The sequence below is a fragment of the Podarcis cretensis genome, assembly GCF_951804945.1.
Source record: "Podarcis cretensis genome assembly, chromosome: 14".
Taxonomy (NCBI): Eukaryota; Metazoa; Chordata; class Lepidosauria; order Squamata; family Lacertidae; genus Podarcis; species Podarcis cretensis.
This window is the reverse complement of record NC_137183.1, coordinates 20591173-20614774: the sequence shown is the minus strand read 5'-3', so window position 1 is coordinate 20614774 and position 23602 is coordinate 20591173. Positions and strand designations below refer to the sequence as shown.

At 44.7% G+C, this 23602-nt stretch overlaps 1 protein-coding gene across 3 annotated transcripts in view; it reads right to left on the bottom strand.

Moving 5' to 3' along the window:
- NTRK3 (neurotrophic receptor tyrosine kinase 3) overlaps nt 1–23602 on the bottom strand; it is a 407630-nt gene that overhangs the window by 192884 nt on the left and 191144 nt on the right. For all 3 annotated transcript variants that reach the window (XM_079954237.1, XM_079954238.1, XM_079954239.1), the window contains exons 9-11: nt 21243–21266; nt 20245–20312; nt 17006–17108 (exon numbers count right to left, since the gene is read on the bottom strand). In XM_079954237.1, coding sequence (XP_079810363.1) covers nt 17006–17108; nt 20245–20312; nt 21243–21266 — 195 coding nt within the window. The remainder of the gene's footprint in view (nt 1–17005; nt 17109–20244; nt 20313–21242; nt 21267–23602) is intronic.

Here is a 23602-nt window from a genome sequence, read left to right as displayed (position 1 = left end):
TTCTGGAGTCTGCTCCCCCTGTGTGTGCCCAAGTGGATGGGTGTGACCCTAGTAGACCCTGTAAAAGCCATCTGCCATCTTCCCTTTTTCCATTTTCTCCTTTTGGACTCATCTTCTGGCTCTTAGCCAGCAGCACATGGCTCATCCTTACAGAGGATGGAAGCCACAAGGCAGTAGAGTGGTACCTCAGTATAATGGGGTATGGGGTTTGTCAGGGACTCAGCGGGAGCGCAGGGAGGAGAGGAGATGGAGAGCGAGGGGGAGCAATCCGAGGGCAGCGTAGGAGAGGATGACAGCAGCCCGATAGATTCCGTGAGCCTCTCCAGCGAATCGGAAGATTCACAGAAGGGGGCGCCGATGGGCAGGGCAAGGGGGGACCCAAGGGGGGACACCCCAGAAACAAGGGGCCAGCGGGGACTCCCAGAGCAGCAGTTGGAAATCAGGACCAGCTTCCCCACCAGAGCGTAGTGGGGGGGAGGAGTCCCAGGTATCAGAGCCCACATATTCACCACCAGCGAGAGAAGATGAGTCAGGGGTGGCCACGCCTCCATCGGAGAGCGAGGGAACGGTCAAGAGGAAAGTTGCAGGCTGGGCGCGCGCGCCAAGTTCAAATGTACAGGCGAGCGGCACAGAAGGTAGCCCGGATAGGGAACCAGGTCCTAAAGCCCGCCGGAAGGAGGGGGAAGAATCATCAGGGTCAGCGTCAGAGGAGTCCAGAAAGGATGAAACCCTAGCGGGCAGGAGGGCCCAGAGGAGAAAGGAACTTAGGAAGAGGTGGAGCAAAGCGAGAGTCTTAAACTGGTGTGGAAGGGGCGGAGACTCAGACGGGACTTCGCCGGTCTAGGGTTGAGACGTAGAGCTGCGCGCTGCGGCTTTAAAATGGAAACTGAACCTCAATAAAGACTTTTGTACATAACTACAGCCTAGCGTTGGTCCTCTGTGAGCTGGGACCTAGAGGCAGCTCTGACAGGGTTGCTTGTGCGTAAGTCGCAAACTGCTCCGAGCTGAGTAGTTTGGTTAAAACTTTCCCCAGCCTGGACAGTCAGTACACCGTGACTGTCTCAATCACTGGCAGAATCCGTCAGTGGGGGTTTCCTGAATTTATTCCAACATAGAAGTTCTTTCACACCTAATCGCCGCCTGCCTTCTCTGTGTGAAACCTTTTTGCGCAGAGTGGGCGTCCCCAGAGGAGGTCCCGTGCTCTCTCCGCTGGCTTCACTGGAAGAGTCCTGGAGCCTTCTCTCCGAAGTTCCCTCAGACTCCCCTTTCTCCCTGGCGTCACGTCTATTTCCTTCCCCAGCGGAGGCTTCCTCTCTCTCCTTGCTGGTTCCCTCTCCAGCATCCTTTTGGAGCCTCACCACCACCCTTGGCTCCGATGGCAGTTTCCTGACACTCAGGTTACAAACACCTTGGGATACAAACACTTTGGGTTACAGACTCCGCTAACCTGGAAGTAGTACCTCGGGTTAAGAACTTTACCTCAGGATGAAAACAGAAATCGCTCACTGGTGGCGCGGCGGCAACAGGAGGCCCCATTAGCTAAAGTGGTACCTCAGGTTAAGAATGGTTTCAGCTTAAGTACGGACCTCTGGAACAAATTAAGTTTGTAACCAGGTACCACCGTACACTGTCTGAGGCTTAGCTCAGACTTCTTCTCTTTGTAAATGTAACTGTAACCACAAGATAAAGCCTGCCTTCAGATTACTGCTGTGAACTGAATGTAAGTAAACTTTACTCTTACTTTTAAAGAACACTGTCATGTTATTATTATTTTAAGAGGGAAATAAAAGGGGAAACTTACCAGGAACAACCCATCCATACACCAGACTGGATCTATGCATTAGAAGTTGCCTTCCAACAAGTCAGATGATCCACCCAGTATAGTTTATTCCTATGATAGCTCTCCATTATCACAGGAAGATGTGTTCCTAGTAATAAGATTCTTGGGTAATATTCATAGCTTGCAACTTTATTATGAAAACAGGGGTGTGGAAAGTTGTGCTCCTCCATGTTCTGGAGCTACAACTCTCCAGCCAACACAGCCAAAGTCCAGGCATGATGGGAGTTGTAGTTGGTGCTGATGGAACAGATGAAGCTGCCTTATAGAGTCTAATAATATAAATAAATAAATAAATAAATAAATAAATAAATAAATAAATAATACCCCACCCATCTGGGCAGCTCCCAACATAATAATAATAATAATAATAATAATAATAATAATAATGTGATAAAAATCAAACATTAAAAACTTCCCTAAACAGGGCTGCCTTCAGATGTCTTCTAAAAGTCAGATAGTTTATTTCCTTGGCATCTGATGGGAGGACGTTCCACAGGGCATTCCATATTCCACAGCTCAATATGGTCTACACTGATTGGCAGTGACATCCCAGGATTTCAAGCAGGGAGTCTTTTGCAGTTCTGTCTGGGAATGCCGAAGACAGATTCTGGGATCATCTGCAAACAAAACAGATCCTCTACCACTGAGCTTCAGAATTTCAGTCCCCAGCAGAGGTCTTTCCCAATACCTGCTATCTTTTAACTACCAGGTGGCGCTGTGGGTTAAAGCCTCAGCGCCTAGGGCTTGCCGATCGAAAGGTCGGCGGTTCGAATCCCTGCGGCGGGGTGCGCTCCCGCTGCTCGGTCCCAGCGCCTGCAAACCTAGCAGTTCGAAAGCACCTCCAGGTGCAAGTAGATAAATAGGGACCGCTTACCAGCGGGAAGGTAAACGGCGTTTCCGTGTGCGGCTCTGGCTCTGGCTCTGGCTCTGGCCAGAGCAGCGATGTCACGCTGGCCACGTGACCCGGAAGTGTCTCCGGACAGCGCTGGCCCTTGGCCTCTTAAGTGAGATGGGCGCACAACCCCAGAGTCTGTCAAGACTGGCCCGTACGGGCAGGGGTACCTTTACCTTTACCTTTAAATATGAAAGGGACTGAACCTAGGACATTACAGCTAGCAAAGTGTGTGCTCTATCACCGATTTTCCTGACTATGATGTATAACTTCCACATGATACATTTAGTGAATGAGTCATCCCACAACTGAACATTTATTATAAGTGAGCAGCTTCATTCTAGACATGAGGAACCTCAGGCCCAGGGTCGCAAAGTGGCCCCCAGGCCTCTCAATCTGGCCCTTGGAACTCTTCCCAGGCCACACATTGTCATCAGCCACATTCCTTACTAGCCCTACTTTGCTTTTTCCTTGAGTGCTATTGCCTGACTGAAAAGTTCCCTTGAACTCAGAAATGTGTCCTTGAACCAAACTGACCAGCCTACACCAAATGACAAGAAAGCAAATCCACAGGACTGGGCTCTGGGAACTGTCTAGCAGTGTTCCCCAGCACTCCATGAATGGGGGAAAGCAAAACAGGGAAATTCAAATCCTCGGCCGCAGAGCCGACGCAAACAAAACAGCACTTTGATCCCCTGAAAGCAAGCCAGAGAATGGAAAGTAGGATGAATGCTGACCAGCAGCCTCTACAAAGCACAATTTTATCGCCTCTAATGAGCTTGCGGCATCTTTCGAGAAGGAAGGTAACAGCGGAATAAACTGATCCTAATTTAAACATTAATTAAAACCGAAGGGGGTTGGGTCTCCCCCACCCTCGTTCACTGCTTCGTGCACTGTGTTCTACCTTGCTGAATTTATTCGCTTCCTCTCTCTCTTCTTTTTAATGTCTTCCTTTAACAGCAAGGAAGAAATTGCCCTGAATTGTCCATTTTCAAACCATGCAAGGCCCTTCAAGAAACCCACTGCATACGTCACCGTTCAACCGGTTAGCGAGGCTCGACGCTGCTGCCCTTCTCATCCCTGTCTCCTCCTTCCCAGCACGCTTCCTGCGCTACAGTTTTTAATCAACGGTGAATTCGCAATGGAAACTGTTCTTGCAACTGAGTGCTGTACCCAAGCAATAAACAGGAGCCTGGGAGGTAAAAGAATATAGCTCGATGCACAAGAGGAGATGGTGATAACTTGAGTCTTTGGAATGTGGAGGAGCTCCAGAAGTTAATTAGATATGATCCCGGGCAAAAGGGCAAGATGAGAAAGTTTGAAAGTTAAAATATCCTGCTCAGTAGCTAGTAAAGCAGGGTTGAAAACCTTTTTTTTCAGCCCGAGGGCCACATTTCCTCATCTGCCACCTTCTAAGGGCCACTTGCCAGTGGCAGGCTAGACCAGATGCAGAAGTGGGTGGATTCATAATGTTCCACAACAGTGATTGAAATATACTCAGAGTTGAGAGTGGATTTCATCCTCTTTATTCAGTTCATAGTGGTGAGGCGGAATGGAAGTTTTCCCACTATATCTGCTTTATATATATTATTTACACAATGGGCTGCACATGATTGGCTAATTCCGGGATTCTCCTGTAGGCCAATCAGGTTGTGGATTCACTTCCACCTGGAGCTGGATTGGGTGGCTCCTGCAGACCAATCATACTGCTGCATTGTTTTAGGACCAATCAGACTGCTGCATTCTGAATCCTATGGTTCTAGGACCAATCAGACTGCTGCATTTTGGATCCTATTCTTCTAGGACCAATCAGACTGCTGCATTTTGGATCCTATTCAACTCAGTACATAACAGAGTACATAACAGAGTAAGGGCCACAGAGGGCAGAGTCAAGGGGCAGAGTCATTTTATTCCACATTGCTGCCAGAAGAAGATGGACACATCACTTGTCAGGACAGAGAACGTGGCATTTCCAAGGGCTGGCTGGGAAACCACCTAATCCTTTGTTTTCTAGTTAAGGATGCACAATGCAATATATCTCCTTTGAAGTGTGCCAGCGGAGCTCGGGACGCATCCACAGGGAAGACCAGAATAGCATTTTGGTTCCACAGTGGCCTGTCTTTTGAGAAGCAAGACTCATTCAAGCAGCTCACAGAGACTAGCTTTTCATGATTCACTCCCAATAAGAAAGAGAAGGGGAAATGGAAAATGACATCCCATCTGAAATCGACTCAGCAAATCCTGCCCCAGATCTCCTCCTTTTTGGGGGCAGCTTCAGCTGAAAGCAAGGGGCTATAGAGCAGCCAACCCTATCCTTTCACTCACACACCCTCCAATCTGTCCTCGCTTGGCCCAAGCCGCTTGCAGAGCTGGGAAATAGTTTGTGGTTGCTATATTTGGAACGTGTTCCATAGGTAGAGAACGTTTGTCTCCAGGGAAGTCAAATCAGTGAAGTTTTAATGATTTCCTGTCATTGGAAAACTGTTAATTATCCTTAACTACTACAACAGCTTGAAGGGTTGGCGTTATTGGCAGCAAGGGAAGAGGTGCTGCTTCTTCATTTTCGACAAACAAAAAATGCATAAGTGCTGGCATTCAGACATCTTTCCACAACTGCTTTAATTGGAAGTGATTGACTAGAAAGGCCCAAGGTGTGGCTGCTGCTGCTGTTATTTATTAAATTTCGATACCGCACTTCATCCGAGGATCACAGGGTGCTTTGTAATATAAAAACACACAAAAAACATAATGTAGCAACAAACAAAAACAATATACACATACAGTTGTAAGTCCATAGATTCCTTATTTAGCCAAATTAATTTGCCTGGCACCTAAACATATGTAACAAAGGGCCAGGTGAGCCTCTCTGAGGAATGTTGTTAGAGCCACCTTCCATATGACCCTACCCCGACTCCAAGATCATCTTCTGAGGCCCTCATCCGCATGCCTCCTCCTTGAGAGGTTCGGGGGTGGCAACACGAGAATGGGCATTCTCTGCAGTGGCTCCCCATCTGTGGAATGGTCACCCCAGGGAAGTTCGCCTGGCACCTTCATCACACACCTTTAGGCACCAGGCAAAAGTGTTCCTTTTTTAACCAGGCCTTTGGATAATCTGATTGACATCCTATGCCCTTTTAAAATGTGATTTTTTTGGGGGGGTGAGGGAGCTATTGGGTTTTATTTTTATTATGTATTTTGTGGTTTTATATCTTGATTTTATTCTGTGAACCGCCCTGAGACCCCTGGGTATAGGGCAGTATATAAATTCAATAATAATAATAATAATAATAATAATAATAATGTGTTGGATTAGGACCTAGAAGGTAAAGGTAAAGGTAAAGGGACCCCTGATCATTAGGTCCAGTCTTGACCGACTCTGGGGTTGCGGCGTTCATCTCGCTTTATTGGCCGAGGGAGCTTCCAGGTCATGCGGCCAGCATGACTAAGCCGCTTCTGGCGAACCAGAGCAGCGCACAAAAATGCCATTTACCTTCCCGCTGGAGCAGTACCTATTTATCTACTTGTACTTTGAGGTGCTTTCGAACTGCTAGGTTGGCAGGAGCAGGGACCAAGCAACAGGAGCTCACCCCATCGCGGGGATTCGTACCGCTGACCTTCTGATCGGCAAGCTTTAGGCTCTGTGGTTTAACCCACGTCCCTAGGACCTAGAAGACCAGGGTTGAAATCCCCTCTTGGCCATGAACCCCCTGGGTCATTGCCTCTCAGCCTAACCTACCTTACAGAGTTGCTGTGGGGATGAAATAACTATGGGGAGAAGCACATTTACCACCTTGAGTTCCTTGGAGAAAAAGGTGAGATATAAACGCAATCAATCAAGTCTCCTCCCTCCCTCCTCTTTCCTCTTTCCACCATGCTTCTTGTATGGGGAACCTGCATCCATTGCATCCTGTTCAGGGAACTCCATCCATCCCAAATAGGGAATTTGATAGGTGCCGAAATCCCAAGAGAGTAGAAAAGACTATTTATGTATGCGACCACAGCGGCTTGGATGTTATTGGCCCAGAGATGGAAAGAAGATAAATGGCAGATCAAAGAAGAATGGCAGATCACGTTGATGGACTATGCCAAAATGGCTAAAATGACCGGAAGAGTCAAAATCAGGAACACCAAAATTTTAATAAGGAATGGGGATATTTTATAACTTATCTTAAGGACCACTGTAAATAGTTAAAATCGTTAGTAGGATTGGAATATCACTTGTAGTTTAATGATGAATTTTGAATACAATGGAGAGGTAAAAGATTTGTATTATTATAAAAGATGCAGGAGGAAATAGGGGAGGAGGGAAGTCCAAGAGTTTTATTGGAATCTTGTTTTTATGTTGTATGTTGGACAGGTGACTGTAAAATTTTAATCTGAAAAACCAAATAAATAAATTTTGTGATTTCAGGCCATCCCAACATTCCTGGACCCCAGTTCCCATCAGCCCCTGCCAGAAATGGCAATGGACGGGGTAGTGTGGGATCTGTAGTCCAACAACTTCTGGAAGGAAGGGTACAGGTTCCCCGACCCTACAGTAAGCTGATTGGCATGGTATGGTGGTTAAAACAGACATGGAAATTTTGGAGTGATATAATTGGGGATGGTCAAATCACACTATTTCCACTTAGCATTGACAATGGGCCAGTGCATTGACAATGGGCAAGATGGGCCAGTGCTCTGGCTTAGTAAATACTGCTGCTGCCTAAGTTCACCATAAAATAAGGGGATTAGGAATCACAATGGTAAAGCTGAAGTAACTGTGTTAGTGGTTCTTGCTGCAGAATAGAGGCAGCCAACATGGTGTCCTCTTGAAGTTTTGAACTAGAGTTCCCATCATCCCTGGCCAAGCTTGCAGATGCTGATGGGAGTTGTAGTTCATAACATCCACTCCATTGGCTACCCCTGCTAAACATTTGCTGTAAAAGAAATGGGAGAGACATAGCAGGGGGAGAGAGAGAATAAAAAAGCATACATGAAAACTAGTGGAACTCCTAAGTTGGAACTGCAAAGGGCAGAAGAATAGAGGAGAAAATGTCAGAGAGAGGGCCCCCCCTTTTTTTTTTAACCAAGGGAATATCAAGGCTTTGATGAGTGAAAAGTGCAGCCGTGTTGGGTTTTGAGAGGGCTAAAGCTGAAATGCTGGCACAAAGAGAAAAGCAGGACACCAAATACCCATGTGACTTCGAGGCTTCCAAATTTGCCGTGAGCAACGCAGGCCTTCTCAGCTCCTTCACCCTGACTCAGCCTTACCCTCCCCTTCCTGCAGGCTCCAACAACAGCTGCAAAAGTTTGAAGCTTTGCATGACTCTAGAAACATTTTGCCAGGTCACCAGCCTCCTGCTGCTCCTCATTAACTCAATGGCACCACAGCCTTGCCGCTTCCAACATCCTGTGAATGTCATACCAGGCAAAGAGGTGGAAATCTGCAATGGGCAGAGATCAGACTCTCAGGATGGAGATTCAGCTGGGCTTTTGTAAACCAGCAAGTTTATTTCCACTCATTTCCTATGTTAGTGCATTGCATCCCAGGCTGGCTACAAACAACTTTTAGGAGTCACTGGTGTGTACTTAGAGCACTCGCTGGGGGAAGGAGGGGGATAAGCCAGACATGGACACTAAAACATTTTGGCTGGAAAGAAGGAGAAACACCAGGATACATTTCTGCTGGGGGAAAGGACAGTGGTGTCACTTTTATAGATCTTTCCAACACTAATTAGGCAATCAAGGTCAAGCCGTTGCCTGATGCACATTAACAATAGAGTTCCCAGCTCACTTGTGAACCTCAATCATGGAGGTTCCTGTGAGAGTCTGACCACAGAAGTTCTCTCCAAGACAAACTTCCTGGAAGATATGCAGCTAAACTCATTTGATGAGAAAACTACAGGCATTTTTCAAGTTGGATCCAATCGCATGTGTCTGGGCCAGCCTCTGCCTTAAATCAGAATTGGCTGTGGGCTGGTCCTCAGAAGAGGCAGAAGACAGGGGTCAAGAAGAGTTTGGGTGTTCATTAGTGTGCTCAGAGTTTTTGCCACCCAAGAAGACATCCCAACTTTTAGGAGTAAGGGAACGTGATGTCCACCTTTTGTTCATCATTTCCTCCAAGTCCCCAAGAGCAATGACAGTTAAAAGTCTGAGCTGATGCCCAGTCCAGAGGGCACTGTAAATATCTGGAGGTGTGAAGCCTTGGGGGAAGGAAGCAAGAATTTGTGCATACTCCAGATCAGGGGTCTTGGGGGAAAGGTGGACAGCACAAAACTCCAGAGTTGTTGAATGGCTGTTGCTAATGCAACAATTTCTTCTCTCCAGTTCCTTGCACTCTAGCAAGCCTTGCCACAGACCTGTTTCTTAACCTGTTGGACAGCTCCTCCAACTCACCAGGATGACACAGCATCGGCCAGGTAAGGTAGGAACAGGACACACAGCCACCAGCAAGTCCCAGTTGCAGTGAGAGAGAGTACCTGCAGTTCACAAATGGTTATCACATCCATCCTAAAGTCTGTAGCTCATATGACACCAGGGTTGGAGTATTATGAGGAAAGGTTAAAAAATTTGGGGAGAGGATAGTTTAGAGCAGTGTTTCCCAACCTTGGGCCTCCAGCTGTTTTTGAACTACAATTCCCATCCACCCTGACCACTGGTCTTGCTAGCTAGGGATGATGGGAGTTGTAGTCCAAAAACAGCTGGAGACCCAAGTTTGGGAAACACTGGTTTAGGGAAAAGGTGAGTAAGGGAAACATGTCACAGTTGTATAAAATTATGCACAGGGTTGAGATAGGAAGAATTTCTACCCTACTGTAACTCAGAGGCATCCAATTAAGTTGAACACTGGGAAATTCGGGACAAAAGAATTTTTTTCTTAAAACAGTGCACAGTTAAAACTGCAAAACTGTCAAATTCATTCCCATGAGATCCAGTGATGGCTACCTACTTGGATGGCTCTGAAAGTGGATTAGACAAATTCATGGAGGATAAAGCTATCAGTTGCTGATAACCACAATGGCTATGTTCTGCCTTCCCTGTCTTGAGGCAGCGTAACTCTGTATACTAGCTGCTAGGAATCACAGGTGGGGAGAGTGCTGCTAAGCTCAAGTCCTGCTTGCGATCTTCCAATAGACATTGTAAGTACAGGGTCAGGACTCAGTGTGCTTTCAGACATGGGGAAGATTGTGCTAGCTTTCCTGATCATAATGGTAGCACCTCTATGACATTTTCTAATGTTCTTTTCACACTGCAGCACTTGTTGTGTTACGTAAATGTTGACCAATGTACTGTTGTGTTACGTAAATGTTGACACAATGTTCTAGGTCAATGGGGCTGCAAACTGTTTTTCTTCTTCTCTGGAATCAACTGACACAAAAACGAGCGCTTAACATGTGGGATATTCCATTAGTTTTCTCAAATATAATGTGGAAATTAACAGGGGACCGTTGGGCCTTTAGCCTGGCTGGATCTAGCAGTGAAACTGTGCCCATGTTTTGTGAAAAGACTAGGGGGTGACCTGCTGGGAAAGCCTTTGGGTCTTGCTATGCAATCTTTTTGCGATAGGGTTACAATTATGAGAGGTTGCACGGACATTCTGCTTGGTTATTGCTTTTTATGACCCAAGATTCGGTTTTCTTTAATGGATGGCAGGCTACCTGAAGAAAAGGAACCAGGCAGCTTTTACGATGCTGAAATCAAAATAGATATCTCTTCAATTTGGCAAGAGATAAAGCACTTATGGCTGTGAGTCCCTCTGAAACCACTTCTCAGGTTCAAAGGCAGGTGAAAATAAGGAATGTTGAGCAAAGAGAATGGATCCAGAGGCTTTTAAAACCCAATAAAACAACGGCAATACAAACACAGAAAGGTGAAAACCCTGACAAGTTCAGAATGCCCTAAAGCTCAGATGACTTTCGGGAAGAAGAAAAAACTTTCGCACTCGACACAGCACAAAAGCAAATCCAGGTAAGAGCCGGCAACAGCGATGCAAGCGAGAGCTCACATTTTGAATTGAGGATCAAGGATGGAACAATGTGTTATATGAGCAAAACATATGTATATTGAATGCAATTCAGATATCAAGTTTGGAGAGCTGTCGCTGTCTCTCTCACACTCTCTCCTCTCTCACACACATTCACATACACTCTGGAGGAATATTAATCAGGAATGGGTTCTCTGACAGCTAGGTGACCGGCCTATCTGCTTTGAATTTTGTGGTGCCATTCTCCAACCAAATGTTTTGAAAAAAGATGCATATGTTGGGGAAATGTGTGCATTAGGACACACATTTTAATGACAGCAACATGCAGAAATGCATCCTGTTAAGAAAAGTCACTTTGCAAAAAACGTGTAGGTTAGACAACATCACACACAAAAATGTTATACAGTATTAGATGAAACTTGCACAAAGTCGCTGATGAATTTTCACGCTGATGCTTTCTGAAAATTTTTGCAAACTGGTTTAAAATTGTGGAGATCTTAACTGAAATTTGGAGAAATTGATAAATTTGTCCATCCCTGTTCATCAGACACTCTATATGTAAGGAAACCCCCCCCCCAACCCCAGTCTAGTGAGCTATCTGGGATTTGCCATACCTCAGAGAACAGGAAGAAATAGGTGTGTCTGCAGCATGGCCCCCTGCAATTGGTCAATGGCATTCTCGGTAGTGGCGCCCACCCTGTGGAACACCCTCCCTTCAGATGTGAAGGAAATAAGCAGCTGCCCTATCTTTAAAAGACATCTGAAGGCAGCCCTGTTTAGGGAAGTTTTTAATATTTAATGCTGTACTGTTTTTAACATTTGATTGGGAGCCGCCCAGAGTGGCTGGGAAACTAAGCCAGATGGGTGGAGTATAAATAGTAAATATTATTATTATTATTATTATTATTATTATTATTATTATTAAATGAGCTGATGTCTCTGGAGTGGCTGGACCTAGTACAGTGGTACCTTGGGTTAAGTGCTTAATTTGTTCTGGAGGTCCATTCTTAACCTGAAACTGTTCTTAACCTGAAGCACCACTTTAGCTAATGGGGCCTCCTGCTTTCACCGCACTGCTGGAGCACAATTTCTGTTCTCATCCTGAAGCAAAGTTCTTAACCCGAGGTACTATTTCTGGGTTAGCGGAGTCTGTAACCTGAAGCGTCTGTAACCTGAAGCGTCTGTAACCCGAGGTACCACTGTATAGGTCTTTTATCATTGCCTGGTTAACAGTGACAGACTTTCTGCTTATTCTGTCTCAGGATCTTGCAATTTTAGAGTCCAACACAAGCCACTTAGGGGTGGTGAACACCCACTGCGAACCCAGATGTGGTAACAGATATCCACAGCTCCAGCTTGGCTCTGCCAGACCTCTTCTGCATGTCTCCAAGATGACATTGCAAGAGTTGGTCCGCTTTTTTTCTTTTCTTTTTTTTAAAAGAATGCTGGCATTGTTGGACTATCAGCTCAAAGGACAGTTACCATATGTTTATGGGGGAAAGCATTAAGGACCCCTAGTCATAATCAGATAGGCAGCCACTTTGCTTTAAGTGCCTATTAACTGATTCTAAATTACACCAGAACGGCTCTGCAAGTACTTTTGACATCCACATTCATATAGCTGCTCTGATCGGCGCTATTAGAAACGAATACCAAATGAGCCAATGATAATGTAATTCCTAAAACATCACAGAATGTGTTGCAAGCAATCATTGATTAGTCTTCCTCTTTTTCCATGGTTTCCCCCTCCCCACATCTCCTTTCATCTCATAAGCTTAAGGTTTCTAAGGCCTCGGAATGAGAGGGTTTTCATTCAGATCAAACTGATTGATGACCTTTAAAAATGAATTAAAAAGTCATTATTTAAAGTTGTATCAATGTCCATTTATACTCAAGTGGACCCGCTGAAATTAATTGTTGCAAGTACTTTCCATTGTTTCCAATGGGTCTTATATGAGTAGAACTAGCATTAGTCACAGGCCTAACCTATTCATGAACTTCCAGATATATCTGAACCCTTTATGTCCTACTTTTCCAGTACATTGGGCAGCTACATTGCTAACAACTAAATTTCAAAATAATACAAAAAGACTTTAAATAACCGCCATAAAACCATACAACCTAAAACCTAAGCACACGGATCACAAGAGTTAAGCAGAAGATTAATGCCATTTATTATCAGTCCCAGGAGAACAGGTGAGTTTTAATGGACAGAGAGGTCATAGCGGCAGGAGAACACATTTGGGGAATGATTTCACAAACCAGGGGCCAATACAGAGAAGGCTTTGTCTCTGCTAACTTCCAACCAAATGTCTGAAGGGCCTCAGACAATGGGCTGGGACATATAGGGGAAGGCTGCTCCATAGACACCTCAATCCAAGAATTAGGCTTTGTAGGTTAAAACTAAAGATGAGTTGAAATCTCACACTGCCCCACAAGTAGCCACTCAGTTCAGACGTGGTATATTTGAGCAGACATTCCATTCATTCTTCAGGTGGCAGGAATAAATTATTGTAATATCCAGGGATTACTGAGATAAGCAACAGGAGTTGTAACTGCTTTTTTCTTTTTTTTTTTAAGGGAAAGACAATAGTAGAGCATATGTTTTGCAAGCGGAACATCACAGTTTCTTAGATTTCCAAATGTGGCCCCGGCCCTGAAAGGTTGGAGACCCCCCAATATAAATATTAGGAATATGTGTTCACTATGGGGACGCAGGTGGCTGGGGACGCAGGTGGCGCTGTGGGTTAAAGCCTCAGCGCCTAGGGCTTGCCGATCGAAAGGTCGGCGGTTCGAATCCCTGCGGCGGGGTGCGCTCCCGCTGCTCGGTCCCAGCGCCTGCCAACCTAGCAGTTCGAAAGCACCTCCGGGTGCAAGTAGATAAATAGGGACCGCTTACCAGCGGGAAGGTAAACGGCGTTTCCGTGTGCGGCTCTGGCTCTGGCTCTGGCCAGAGCAGCAATGTCACGCTGGCCACGTGACCCGGAAGTGTCTCCGGACAGCGCTGGCCCCTGGCCTCTTAAGTGAGATGGGCGCACAACCCCAGAGTCTGTCAAGACTGGCCCGTATGGGCAGGGGTACCTTTACCTTTACCTTTTATGGCCTACTAGTCCAGTGCAGGAATCACAGCTAAAGAATCCCTGATGTGTGGCCTCCTGATCGCTATTTAAAAAACCTCAAATGAAGAAGAGTCTACCACCTTCTGAGGGAGTCCATTCTACTGTCAAACAGCTCTTACTGTCAGAAAGGTCTAGTCGGAATCTCCCTTCTTGTAATTTGAATCCACTGGTTTGGGTCCTACCCTCTGAAGTAGCAGAAAACAAGGTGGCTCCATCTTAGTTCAGTTGGTAGAGCATGAGACTCTTAATCTTGGGGTCATGGATTCAAGCCCCACGGTGGGCAAAGAAAAATAATCCTGCATTGCAGGGGGTTGGACTAGAGCAGGCATGGCTAAACCTGGCCCTCTAGCTGTTTTGGGACTACAACTCCCATCATCCCTAGCTAACAGGACCAATAGTCAGGGAAGATGGGAATCGTAGTGCCAAAACAGCTGGAGGACCAAGTTTGACCATTCCTGGACTAGAGGAACCTCATGGTCCCTTCCAACCCTACATTTCTAAGATTCCAAGATATTCCATGTGTCAGTCATTCAGATATTTGAAGATGGCTATCATGTCACTTTCCCTGGAAAAGACCCTGATGTTGGGAAAGATGGAGGACACAAGGAGAAGGGGACGACAGAGGATGAGATGGTTGGACAGTGTTCTCGAAGCTACCAGCATGAGTTTGACCAAACTGCGGGAGGCAGTGGAAGAGAGAAGTGCCTGGCGTGCTCTGGTCCATGGGGTCACGAAGAGTCGGACACAACTAAACGACTAAACAACAACAATCATGTCACCTCTCAGTCAGTCTTCTCTTCTCTAGGTGAGTTTGGGATACTGGACCAGCTGAAGTTTTCAAACATTTTCAAACCCTGCCCCAAGTATAATGCTCCACAGTGGCCATCACTTGGCCTGCTGAGGAAGGAAGCCTTTTTATTTGCCTGACCCAGCTTGGCAAATTGAAATGTGCGCTGTTAAGCCAACAAATGATTCAGATGGGCATTAACTCAGTACTAATGAACAGGGAATGGTGCGCAATTAAACCAACTGTGCATGCAACAACAATTTGGGAATTTGTGGGCTCTGTATCTAATTTAAATGCCTCCCAATTACTTTCCATGGCTAAGTGTCCCAAAGATGCTGTGGCATGGATAAATGCCCCCACAAAATAAATAGGAAACTTTCAGTCATTCCTTGTGCTTACGCAGAGCTCCCGACTAGATAAATCAGGGAAGGGGGAAAGGAGCTCTCCAAGGGTTGAGGCACATTCATGTACTGCGGATTCTGCTTAACAACCTGACCGATAAAAAGGCTCTAAAAAAGAAAAAAAGAATTAACTCTGCAGAGAGACATTTATGGCTATGATTTACAAGAGAAGTAATGGAAAGTACAACTTGGTACAAGAGCTTATCAAAGGAAGAATGGTTATTCCTTGTTAAAAGACCCAACACCAGCTGAATACCGCACACACGTTCAATGAGGATCATGCAAGACACTGGCCAATCTCACAATTTGTGGACAGCTTCAGTTGTCATTCACAGTTTAGGTTTAATAATTGAGTGGTGTGTGTATGTGTGTGTGAGAGAGAGGGGGGGGGAAAGAGGGGGGGAGAGAGAATTTTTTCAGCCTGCATATTTATCACACCATGGTATTAAGATGAACTTTTTAAAGCTTCATTTTGCTGCTCATTTTAAACTGTCTGTTCAAAATTTGCTATCGTTAGCCAGTTGAAATTAATACACGCATGTGGTGGCTTTTCAAACATCTCAGCTGATGCTTTAAATTATGATTGTATTTTACTGCCATTAATGTTTCCTGTAAGCCGCCTTGAGGGAGCTTTGTTGTAAAAGGCAGCTTAGGAATCTTCCATCACAGAAGCAAAGCACAGTGGAGTTGGATGGGAGCTCAGTGGTCATCTACTGAAACCCCCTACAATGCAGGAATCACAGCTAAACTTTGAAAGGAAGAATGTAAAATATCCATTACCCTGGTCCTTGATAGATACTTGTGGTGATAGCTACAGAGTGTGGAGTGGTGGATACAGAGCTCCAACTGGGTGAATTTGGAATATAAATGAGTTTTCCCCCGTCCTGCACCTCCCATTCAAAAACTCTCAACCCAGTCTGCTCTCAGACATCACCCACCCACCAACCCACCTGCCTGCCTTCTTGCTTACAAGCAGTTCAGGGGGTGGCACTGGCTTTCAACTTCCTCTCCCTCCATATCCTTCCTCCTCCTTAGTGATGGGTTTAGTTCCAGGCAAGAGGACTAACCTGTTAAGACTCTTCACTCTTCCAGGAAGAAGGCGGAGCCTAGAAAGGGCCTCCTGGTCTAATTAGGATAAAAAGCATCAGTTGCGTTCCAGACCTCATGACAGCAAATGGGGAAGGGCTGTAGCCTAGTGGTAGAGCATCTGCTCTGCATGCAGAAGGTCCCAGGTTCAATCCCCAACACCTCCAGGTAGGGCTGGGAAATGTTCCCTGCTTGAAACTCTGGACAGCTGCTGATAATCATTGTAGAATGATAGTACTGAGCAAGATGGACCAGTGGTCTAAAGTGGGATAAGACAGGTTTCCTATGTCTACTTAGGATTATCCATGGTCCAGCAACTTCACCCAACTCTGCCTGCAGCCTCAATAAGCATCAGAAGATCCAGTGGAAAAGAAATCAGCTTTGTGTAAATTAGGTACAGCCCCTAATCTTAGAGAAGGGACAGAGAGCCTGGAAGTCCAGTCCACGATTCAACCTTGAACCCGTGACATTCTTCATTGTATTTACAATCAGTCCCTCTTTCCTGCTCTATAATTTTAGGCTTCAAGAAGAGAATTACTCAACGTTTCACTTTGTCAGTGGAACAAACACTGTTCGCTACCAAGCAATCTTAAAAGCTGAAGTCCACCAAAGACTACATTACAAACCAATTAATTAATAGCAGTGACCACCGCTGCACACAAGCCATTCATCTTTTTCTGGGGGTTCTGCTGGGGATCACAACACCATGAAATGAGAGATCCCCAACTTCGCACTACTTAGTGTTACAAATACCTGTTTCCAACACGCAATCACATTTCCAGCGTGAACATACTTGCAAACCAAGAACCAGTGTCAGAAAGTTGGCGTGAATATAATTCTCCTCAACTTGTCCCACCCAACACCCCTCCCAGGAAATAACTCATTGGTGGATGGAGGAAGAGATTGACCTGTACCTTTCATTCCAAACTTTGATCGCCGACCATACTTGTTGATCATAATAAAGAGGACCACCAGGAGGACACAGGCAAAGGCCGCAAGCCCAACAGCTATGGACACCTGTAAAGGACACCCTAGGCATTAGAGACCACGTTGAATATTATTACTGAAACACTCAAAGCAATTTGCACTCAAATTTACAATCTAACATTGTGCCCATGTGCGTGCATTATTTAAAGCAATGAATGAATTTACAGAAAACAAAGAAGAGAGAACAAAGAGGGGAAAGAGAAAGGAGATAAACAGAGTCATATATCAGGGGTAGAACATTTGCTTTGCAAGCAGGAAGTCCTAAGTTCAACTCCCAGCATCTCTTTGGGAAAAGATGGGAGAGATCCCTGCCTGAAATCTTGGACAGCCATTACCTGTCAGTACAAGACAGTACTGCTGTAGATGTACCAACAGCCTGACTCCCATGGAGATGGCAGATTTAGGACATCAGAAAATGTTTTATGTGGAGTTAATCACAATACCCATCTGGAGTGATGGGAACGTACAGTCATATGTGGTGGGATTGTTCGTTAGTTAATGAATTTTGGAAACAGATTGGTATAGAAATATCGGAAATTGTGGGTAGGAAGATGGAAATTTCTAACTTAATGGTTCTTATTAGCCTGAGTAGCACCGAGTTAAAAACAAAAGAGGAATGTAAATGGGTAAAATTGATGGTAACTGCAGCCAGACAGGTTATAGCGAGTAATTGGAAAAACGCAGAAGAGCTAAGGGTGAACCAATGGAGGAAAAAAATTGAATAATATTATAATTTTAGAATATCTAACTGTGAAGATACACAGAATGAAAGGGTTTAAGGCCAGTGAGAAAGAGGATTGTTTTGAGAAGATATTGAATTATTTGGGTGGATTTGAACAATTAGGGGCAATTAAAATGTTAAAAGTTAGGTAAACCTTGTGGTGCAAGGAGTGTTAATGTATATAGAATTGTACATATCGTCAATTTGAATATGTTATTATTGATTATGTATACTCATTATGTATACTGATTATGTATGTATCAGCCGCCTGGGGGGGTTTCACTGTTGGGTTTTGGTTGTTGGTAAAAAATAAAGATAAATAAATAAATAAAAGCATACTACCCAAAAAAAAATATCATATACCCCTCTAGCTCAGCATTGCTTCTGAACACCATTTGCTTGGGATCACAAGTGGAGAGGAAGATCACAGTTGCACTCTGGTCCTGTTTTCAGGTTTCCCATAGGGGTCTGGTTAGCCGCTATGAGAGCTGGAACCTGCACTAAGGTGAGCCTTGTGTTCTTATGACAAGGAGCAAGGATTTGGATGCAAGTTCCGGTCAAACATCCACTTGGAGGGAGACCCAGTTTTCTGCCACATAGTGCAAGGAATGGCCCAGAAACAATATTCAAAAACAGCGGCATGAAATACTCATCAAGGGCAGAAATAACAACTGCTTCTCCATGAAAACACTGGAGGAGGGATCCTCAGATGAAGCCAGAGAAAAGGAGAGGGGGGGCGGAGATGAAGAGAGCAGCAGGATTGGCTCAAAACAGAACGCTTTGTTGGAGGCAAGAGGAGGCAGCCGCTCCCTTCTGCACATATTGACAGAATATCCCTGGCTTTTCAGTACAGAGACAGCATTCTCTCTGGGGTTCTTCCTTCTGCATTAGGGAAAATATTCATTCTGTTTTGTGAAACTTGCTTTGCTTGTTTATATATAAAAACTGGCAACCAGCAACTTTTAAAAAATGAATTACATATCACATAAAATAAAGAGAGGTTTTGTTCCTTGCAGACTAGTGCCTTACCCAGTCTTGGATTACCGTCATGCTTTTATTTATACATGTCGTGGTTGCTGTTGTGTATGTTTCTATGTGTTTGCTTTATCATATCTGCCTAGTTGTTTTCTGCATTTCTTTCTGACTGCAGTCAGCAAGATGGGAAGTCGTGTTCATGTGTAAGGGCATAAGAAGAGCCTTACACATCTTGGAGGTCCCAGGCCACAGAGAGGTTAGGCTGGCCTCAACTAGAGCCAGGGCTTTTTCGCCTGTGGCTCCAATCTGGTGGAACGCTCTGTCACAAGAGACTAGGGCCCCGTGAGACTTGACATCTTTCCGCAGGGCCTGCAAGACAGAACTGTTCCACCAGGCCTTTGGCCAGGGCACAGCCTGACTCCCTCCTTCGGCAATCTTCGCGGAGCTCTGGCCCAATGGTTGCCAGTGGTTTGTTTTGAATTAATTTTATAATGAAATGATTTTAGAATGTTGTACTATTTTATTGTTGTTAGCCGCCCTGAGCCCGGCTTCGGCTGGGGAGGGCGGGATATAAATAAAAATTATTATTATTATTATTATTATTATTATTATTATTATTGGATCAGGCCAACGACCCATCTTGTCCAGCATCTTGTTCTCAAAGTGCCCATCCAGAGTCCTGTGGGAAATCCACAAGCAGGACCTGAGCACAAGAGGACTTGCCACTCCTGTGGTTTCCAGCAACTTTCCTATGTTTCTTGAGGTGTGTGTTAGGAAGCTCTGCTGTAGAAATGGACCCTGCGCACACACAAGCACACACACCCCTTTAGGATGACAGAAATAAAAGGTCAGCTTTAGCTTTCTACATGACACACAATGGCAACTAATTTTTACTCAGAGTAGACTACATACCCGCCAACATTTCTCCTATGAAAATAGGGATGGCTTATTCTGTAACAACAACAATTTCTTCCTCCTCCTCCCCTTCTTCTTCTTCTTTTTCTTCCTCCCTAAAACAGCTCCTTCCTCAGTGCCAACCATTTCACACCTTATGAGCAGCCAGCTTTGATGTTGGTGCGGCCACCAGGAATTGCCCAGTTGGCACTGACCTGTGACAGGGCCTTTTCAGTGGTGGTTCCCCAGGTAATTTTAAAGTCTTCCTGTCTACCCAGGCATTTAGTGACTGAAGAGTACCTTTCGTTGGATGGGTAGATTTAAACAAAAACAAAAACCAACAACCTGAAACTGTTTTTAGGATGTTTAAATTGTAGCTGTTTTTTATTTATTTTTTATTTCAATTGTTATTAGAATATTTTGATTGCTTTAGAATGCCTTTGCTTTGAAATTGTGTAATTGTTTTGCTGCCCTGGGCTCCTTGGGGAGGAAGGGTGGGCTATAAATTTGATGAACAAACAAACAAACAAACAAACACAAATCCACTTTTCCTACCATCTAACCCACACAACTTACCCCAAACGTGTCTTCCTCTGGCTTATGTGTCACAGTGATAAGAGGAGTAGGACTGGGACTGTACTCAACTGAAGCCAAAAGAGAAAAGAATAAAGGTTTGTTTATTTAGTTAGTTTTGCATTTCACGAAATACTGCAAGCACAACAAACAAGGCTATATATATTTCCCATTAAAAACAACAACAACAGAAAACCATAAGTTGTTATTTCAAAAGCTGTTATTTCAAAACACTTAAAACCATTTTAAAGCAAAAAGCAGAAATACAACCCCCCCCCCACAAAAATCAACCCAAAACAGTTACCCTCAGAAGACTCTACCATAACAGCCTAAGACCTACAGTATGGGGGGAAGGATGTAGTCACCTTCCAGTGAAAGGAAAGTGGAGAGCAGGGGGCAGCCAAGTCTCCCACAATCTGGGAGCAGCCACCGAGAAGGCCCTGTTTCACGTCCTCACCAAATGTGCCTGTGGACCACCAGTGGGACCGAGAGAAAAGCCTCCCCAGAAGATCTGAAAAGATCATATTGGGAGATATGATCCTTCAGATACCCTGGACCTATGAGGCTTGGTCACAACTAGTACTCTGAATTGTGCCCACCAGCACAACGTATGTGAGGGAAAGCATTCAGTTTGCACTCTCCAGGTTAACAAACCTGATGCCATCATTGCTGGTTTTTAGGAGCCGGGCTAAGACATCCCTAAGGCTTTTGGTTGTGAGTTTGGTATAGTGTCTGGCCTACTTTGCATGTTGCTTTTGTGTTACTGTGGTTATGTAGGATGAATCCTTTCTATGTTAATGGTGGGATGAACACTTCTAGGAATTCTGTTGTATTACACTTTTTCTATGTATTTGGTTTTTAACTGACTGCCAAGTTGTTCGGTCTATTATAAATTTAGAATTCATTTTGAGACATCTTTGTGGAAAGCAATGAAAAATGGAATAAACTGTAGCAGCAGTAACAATAATAATTGTTAGTTCAATCAACGAGAAGAGACTTACATGTGACAATGCCATCTGAAATGCCTGCAAAATGAAAAGAGACAGAAGAAGGAAGTGGCACAGTTAATGGCACTATCAAAGGACAATACCATTCATATTACTATTCATTTTTTAAAATCATTTTAATTTTCCGAACAACGCATGCAACATGTAAAACATCAGAGAAAGGGAAGTGGTGAGAATACAGATCATGTTTGTGTTATCAAGCACACACTGCAATGGGTTAATTCCACCTACCTCCCCGTCCCCTTTTAGGTTATTCCACTTTCTAAGGTAGTCTGTTCCATCACTGAACAACTCTTACCATCAGAAAGTTCTTCCTAATGTTTAGTGGGAATCTCCTCTGTTGTAGTTTGGAGCAGGTGAAAACAAGCTTGCTCTGTCTTTCCTTCAAATATCTGAAGATGGCTATCGTATCACCTTTCAGTCTACTCTTCTTCAGGCTAAATACACCCAGTTTCCTCAACCGTTCCTCATAAGGCTTGGTTTCTAAACCCTTTGTCATCTTGGTCACCCTCCCCTGCATGCATTCCAGCTTGTCAATATCCTTCTGAAAATGTGGTGCCCCAAACTGGACACAATAGTCCAGGTGTGGTCTGACCAAGGCAGAATGGAGCAGTACTATTACTCCCATAAATCTGCACACCAGTTTTCTGTTGGCGCAGATCACAATCTACATTCATATCCCACCTTTCATCTAAGGAGCTCAAAGCAGCAGGAACTGAGCCTGAGACCTTTTGTGCTCCACTGAGCTATGGAACTTCCCTGTCTTCCAGGTGAGCTCGACAACTCTGTCCCAACCCTTCCAAGTGGCTGAAGTCTTCACTGGCCATGCAGCCAAGGTGGTACCCCTAAAGGAAACCATCAAGGACTTCCAGCAGATCCTTACAGGAGAATATGACCACCTCCTAGAACAGACTTTTTACATTGCGAGGCCTATTGATAGAAGACATCTGAAGACAGCCATGTACGGGGAAGGTTTTTTTAAAAAAATGTTTAATGTTTTATTATGTTTTTATAGATGTTGGAAGCCACCCAGAGTGGCTGGGGCAATCCAGTCAGATGGGTTGGGTGCAAATAATGGTGATGGTAGCTTGGTGCTAACACGATCCAGCCAGACACACCAGCCTTTCATAAGCCCTTGACTCGTGAGAATCAACATCCTCAAATAAATATTTCCTCTAACAGCTGGTCAGAGTCCTTGGTATATATACTCTTTTTAACACCTCCGGGTGACATTCAAGTTACACAGGTACAGGAAAGAACATCGCCTTTTCATTTATCCACTCGTGAGGCAAACTACACACACACACACACACAAACACCCTGATACGAAGAGGACTTGACAAGGCTTTGAAGACAGAGGATGCCCAGAATAATTTAGCAGTGCTATCTGTTAAAAGTGGCATCTGGAACGCAATGCAAAGAATAGGACAGTACAACCCCCAGGGAGGGTTGCAAGTGGAGCTCGCAGTGAACTGAAAGCTCTGTTGACAAAGAGGGATTTGGTTATGCTGAGACACCATCCGCCACATCAGCACTTCCTGACCTCAATGTAGGTCACAACAAAAGTTTGTCTGCGGGGAATGGTTTTCATGTTTGCTTGTTTATTGGTTTGGGGTGTATTTTGTGTTTTTGGGGGAGCAGAATCTCAACTTGATTTTAAAACCCAGGTCAGCAACTCCCCATGCCTGGAGTGGGGTGTGTGTGTGGAAAAGAGCGCTGGTCCTGTGCTGCGAATGGAATGGGATGAATACAGAGTTATAACTTGCCCTTCAGGCACATCATCAGAGGGGCTTACGATAAAATAGTTTGGACACCACAAAACAAATAACCCATTAAACCAAAAACTGAGCTCAAAAGAGAAGAATCTATGAGCCTGAATAAAAGAGGCTATCAAGAGTTTAAAAACTTGGGGGGGGGGGGTCAGTGGCAGAAAGATATCAAGACGCTGGCAGAGCATTCCATAGCAAGGGGACCACTGCTGAAAAGAAAATGAAAGGGTGAGGGAACCAAGGGAAGAGTCTCTGGTGATGCTAGGGATCAAATCAGGGATCTTCTGTATGCAAAGCAGATACCCTTCCAGTGAGCTAAGGCCCTTCATCTTATTGCTATGTGTATAACATGTTCATACTAAAGAAACAGAAATGTATGTCATCCACAAGGCTGCTCAATAAGTTTTATTAAATACAGCCGAATTGCCAGTATAGAAGAAGGATCTGAAGCCACCATTTAGCATTAGCTTATCCTCATTGCACAATAGGATGACACCTTAAGCTCTGATCTGCAAGAGGCTTACCTGTGTGTGAAATACTGCCTAATCCCCTGAGAAAATGTATGACGCTACATGCTAGCTAAAT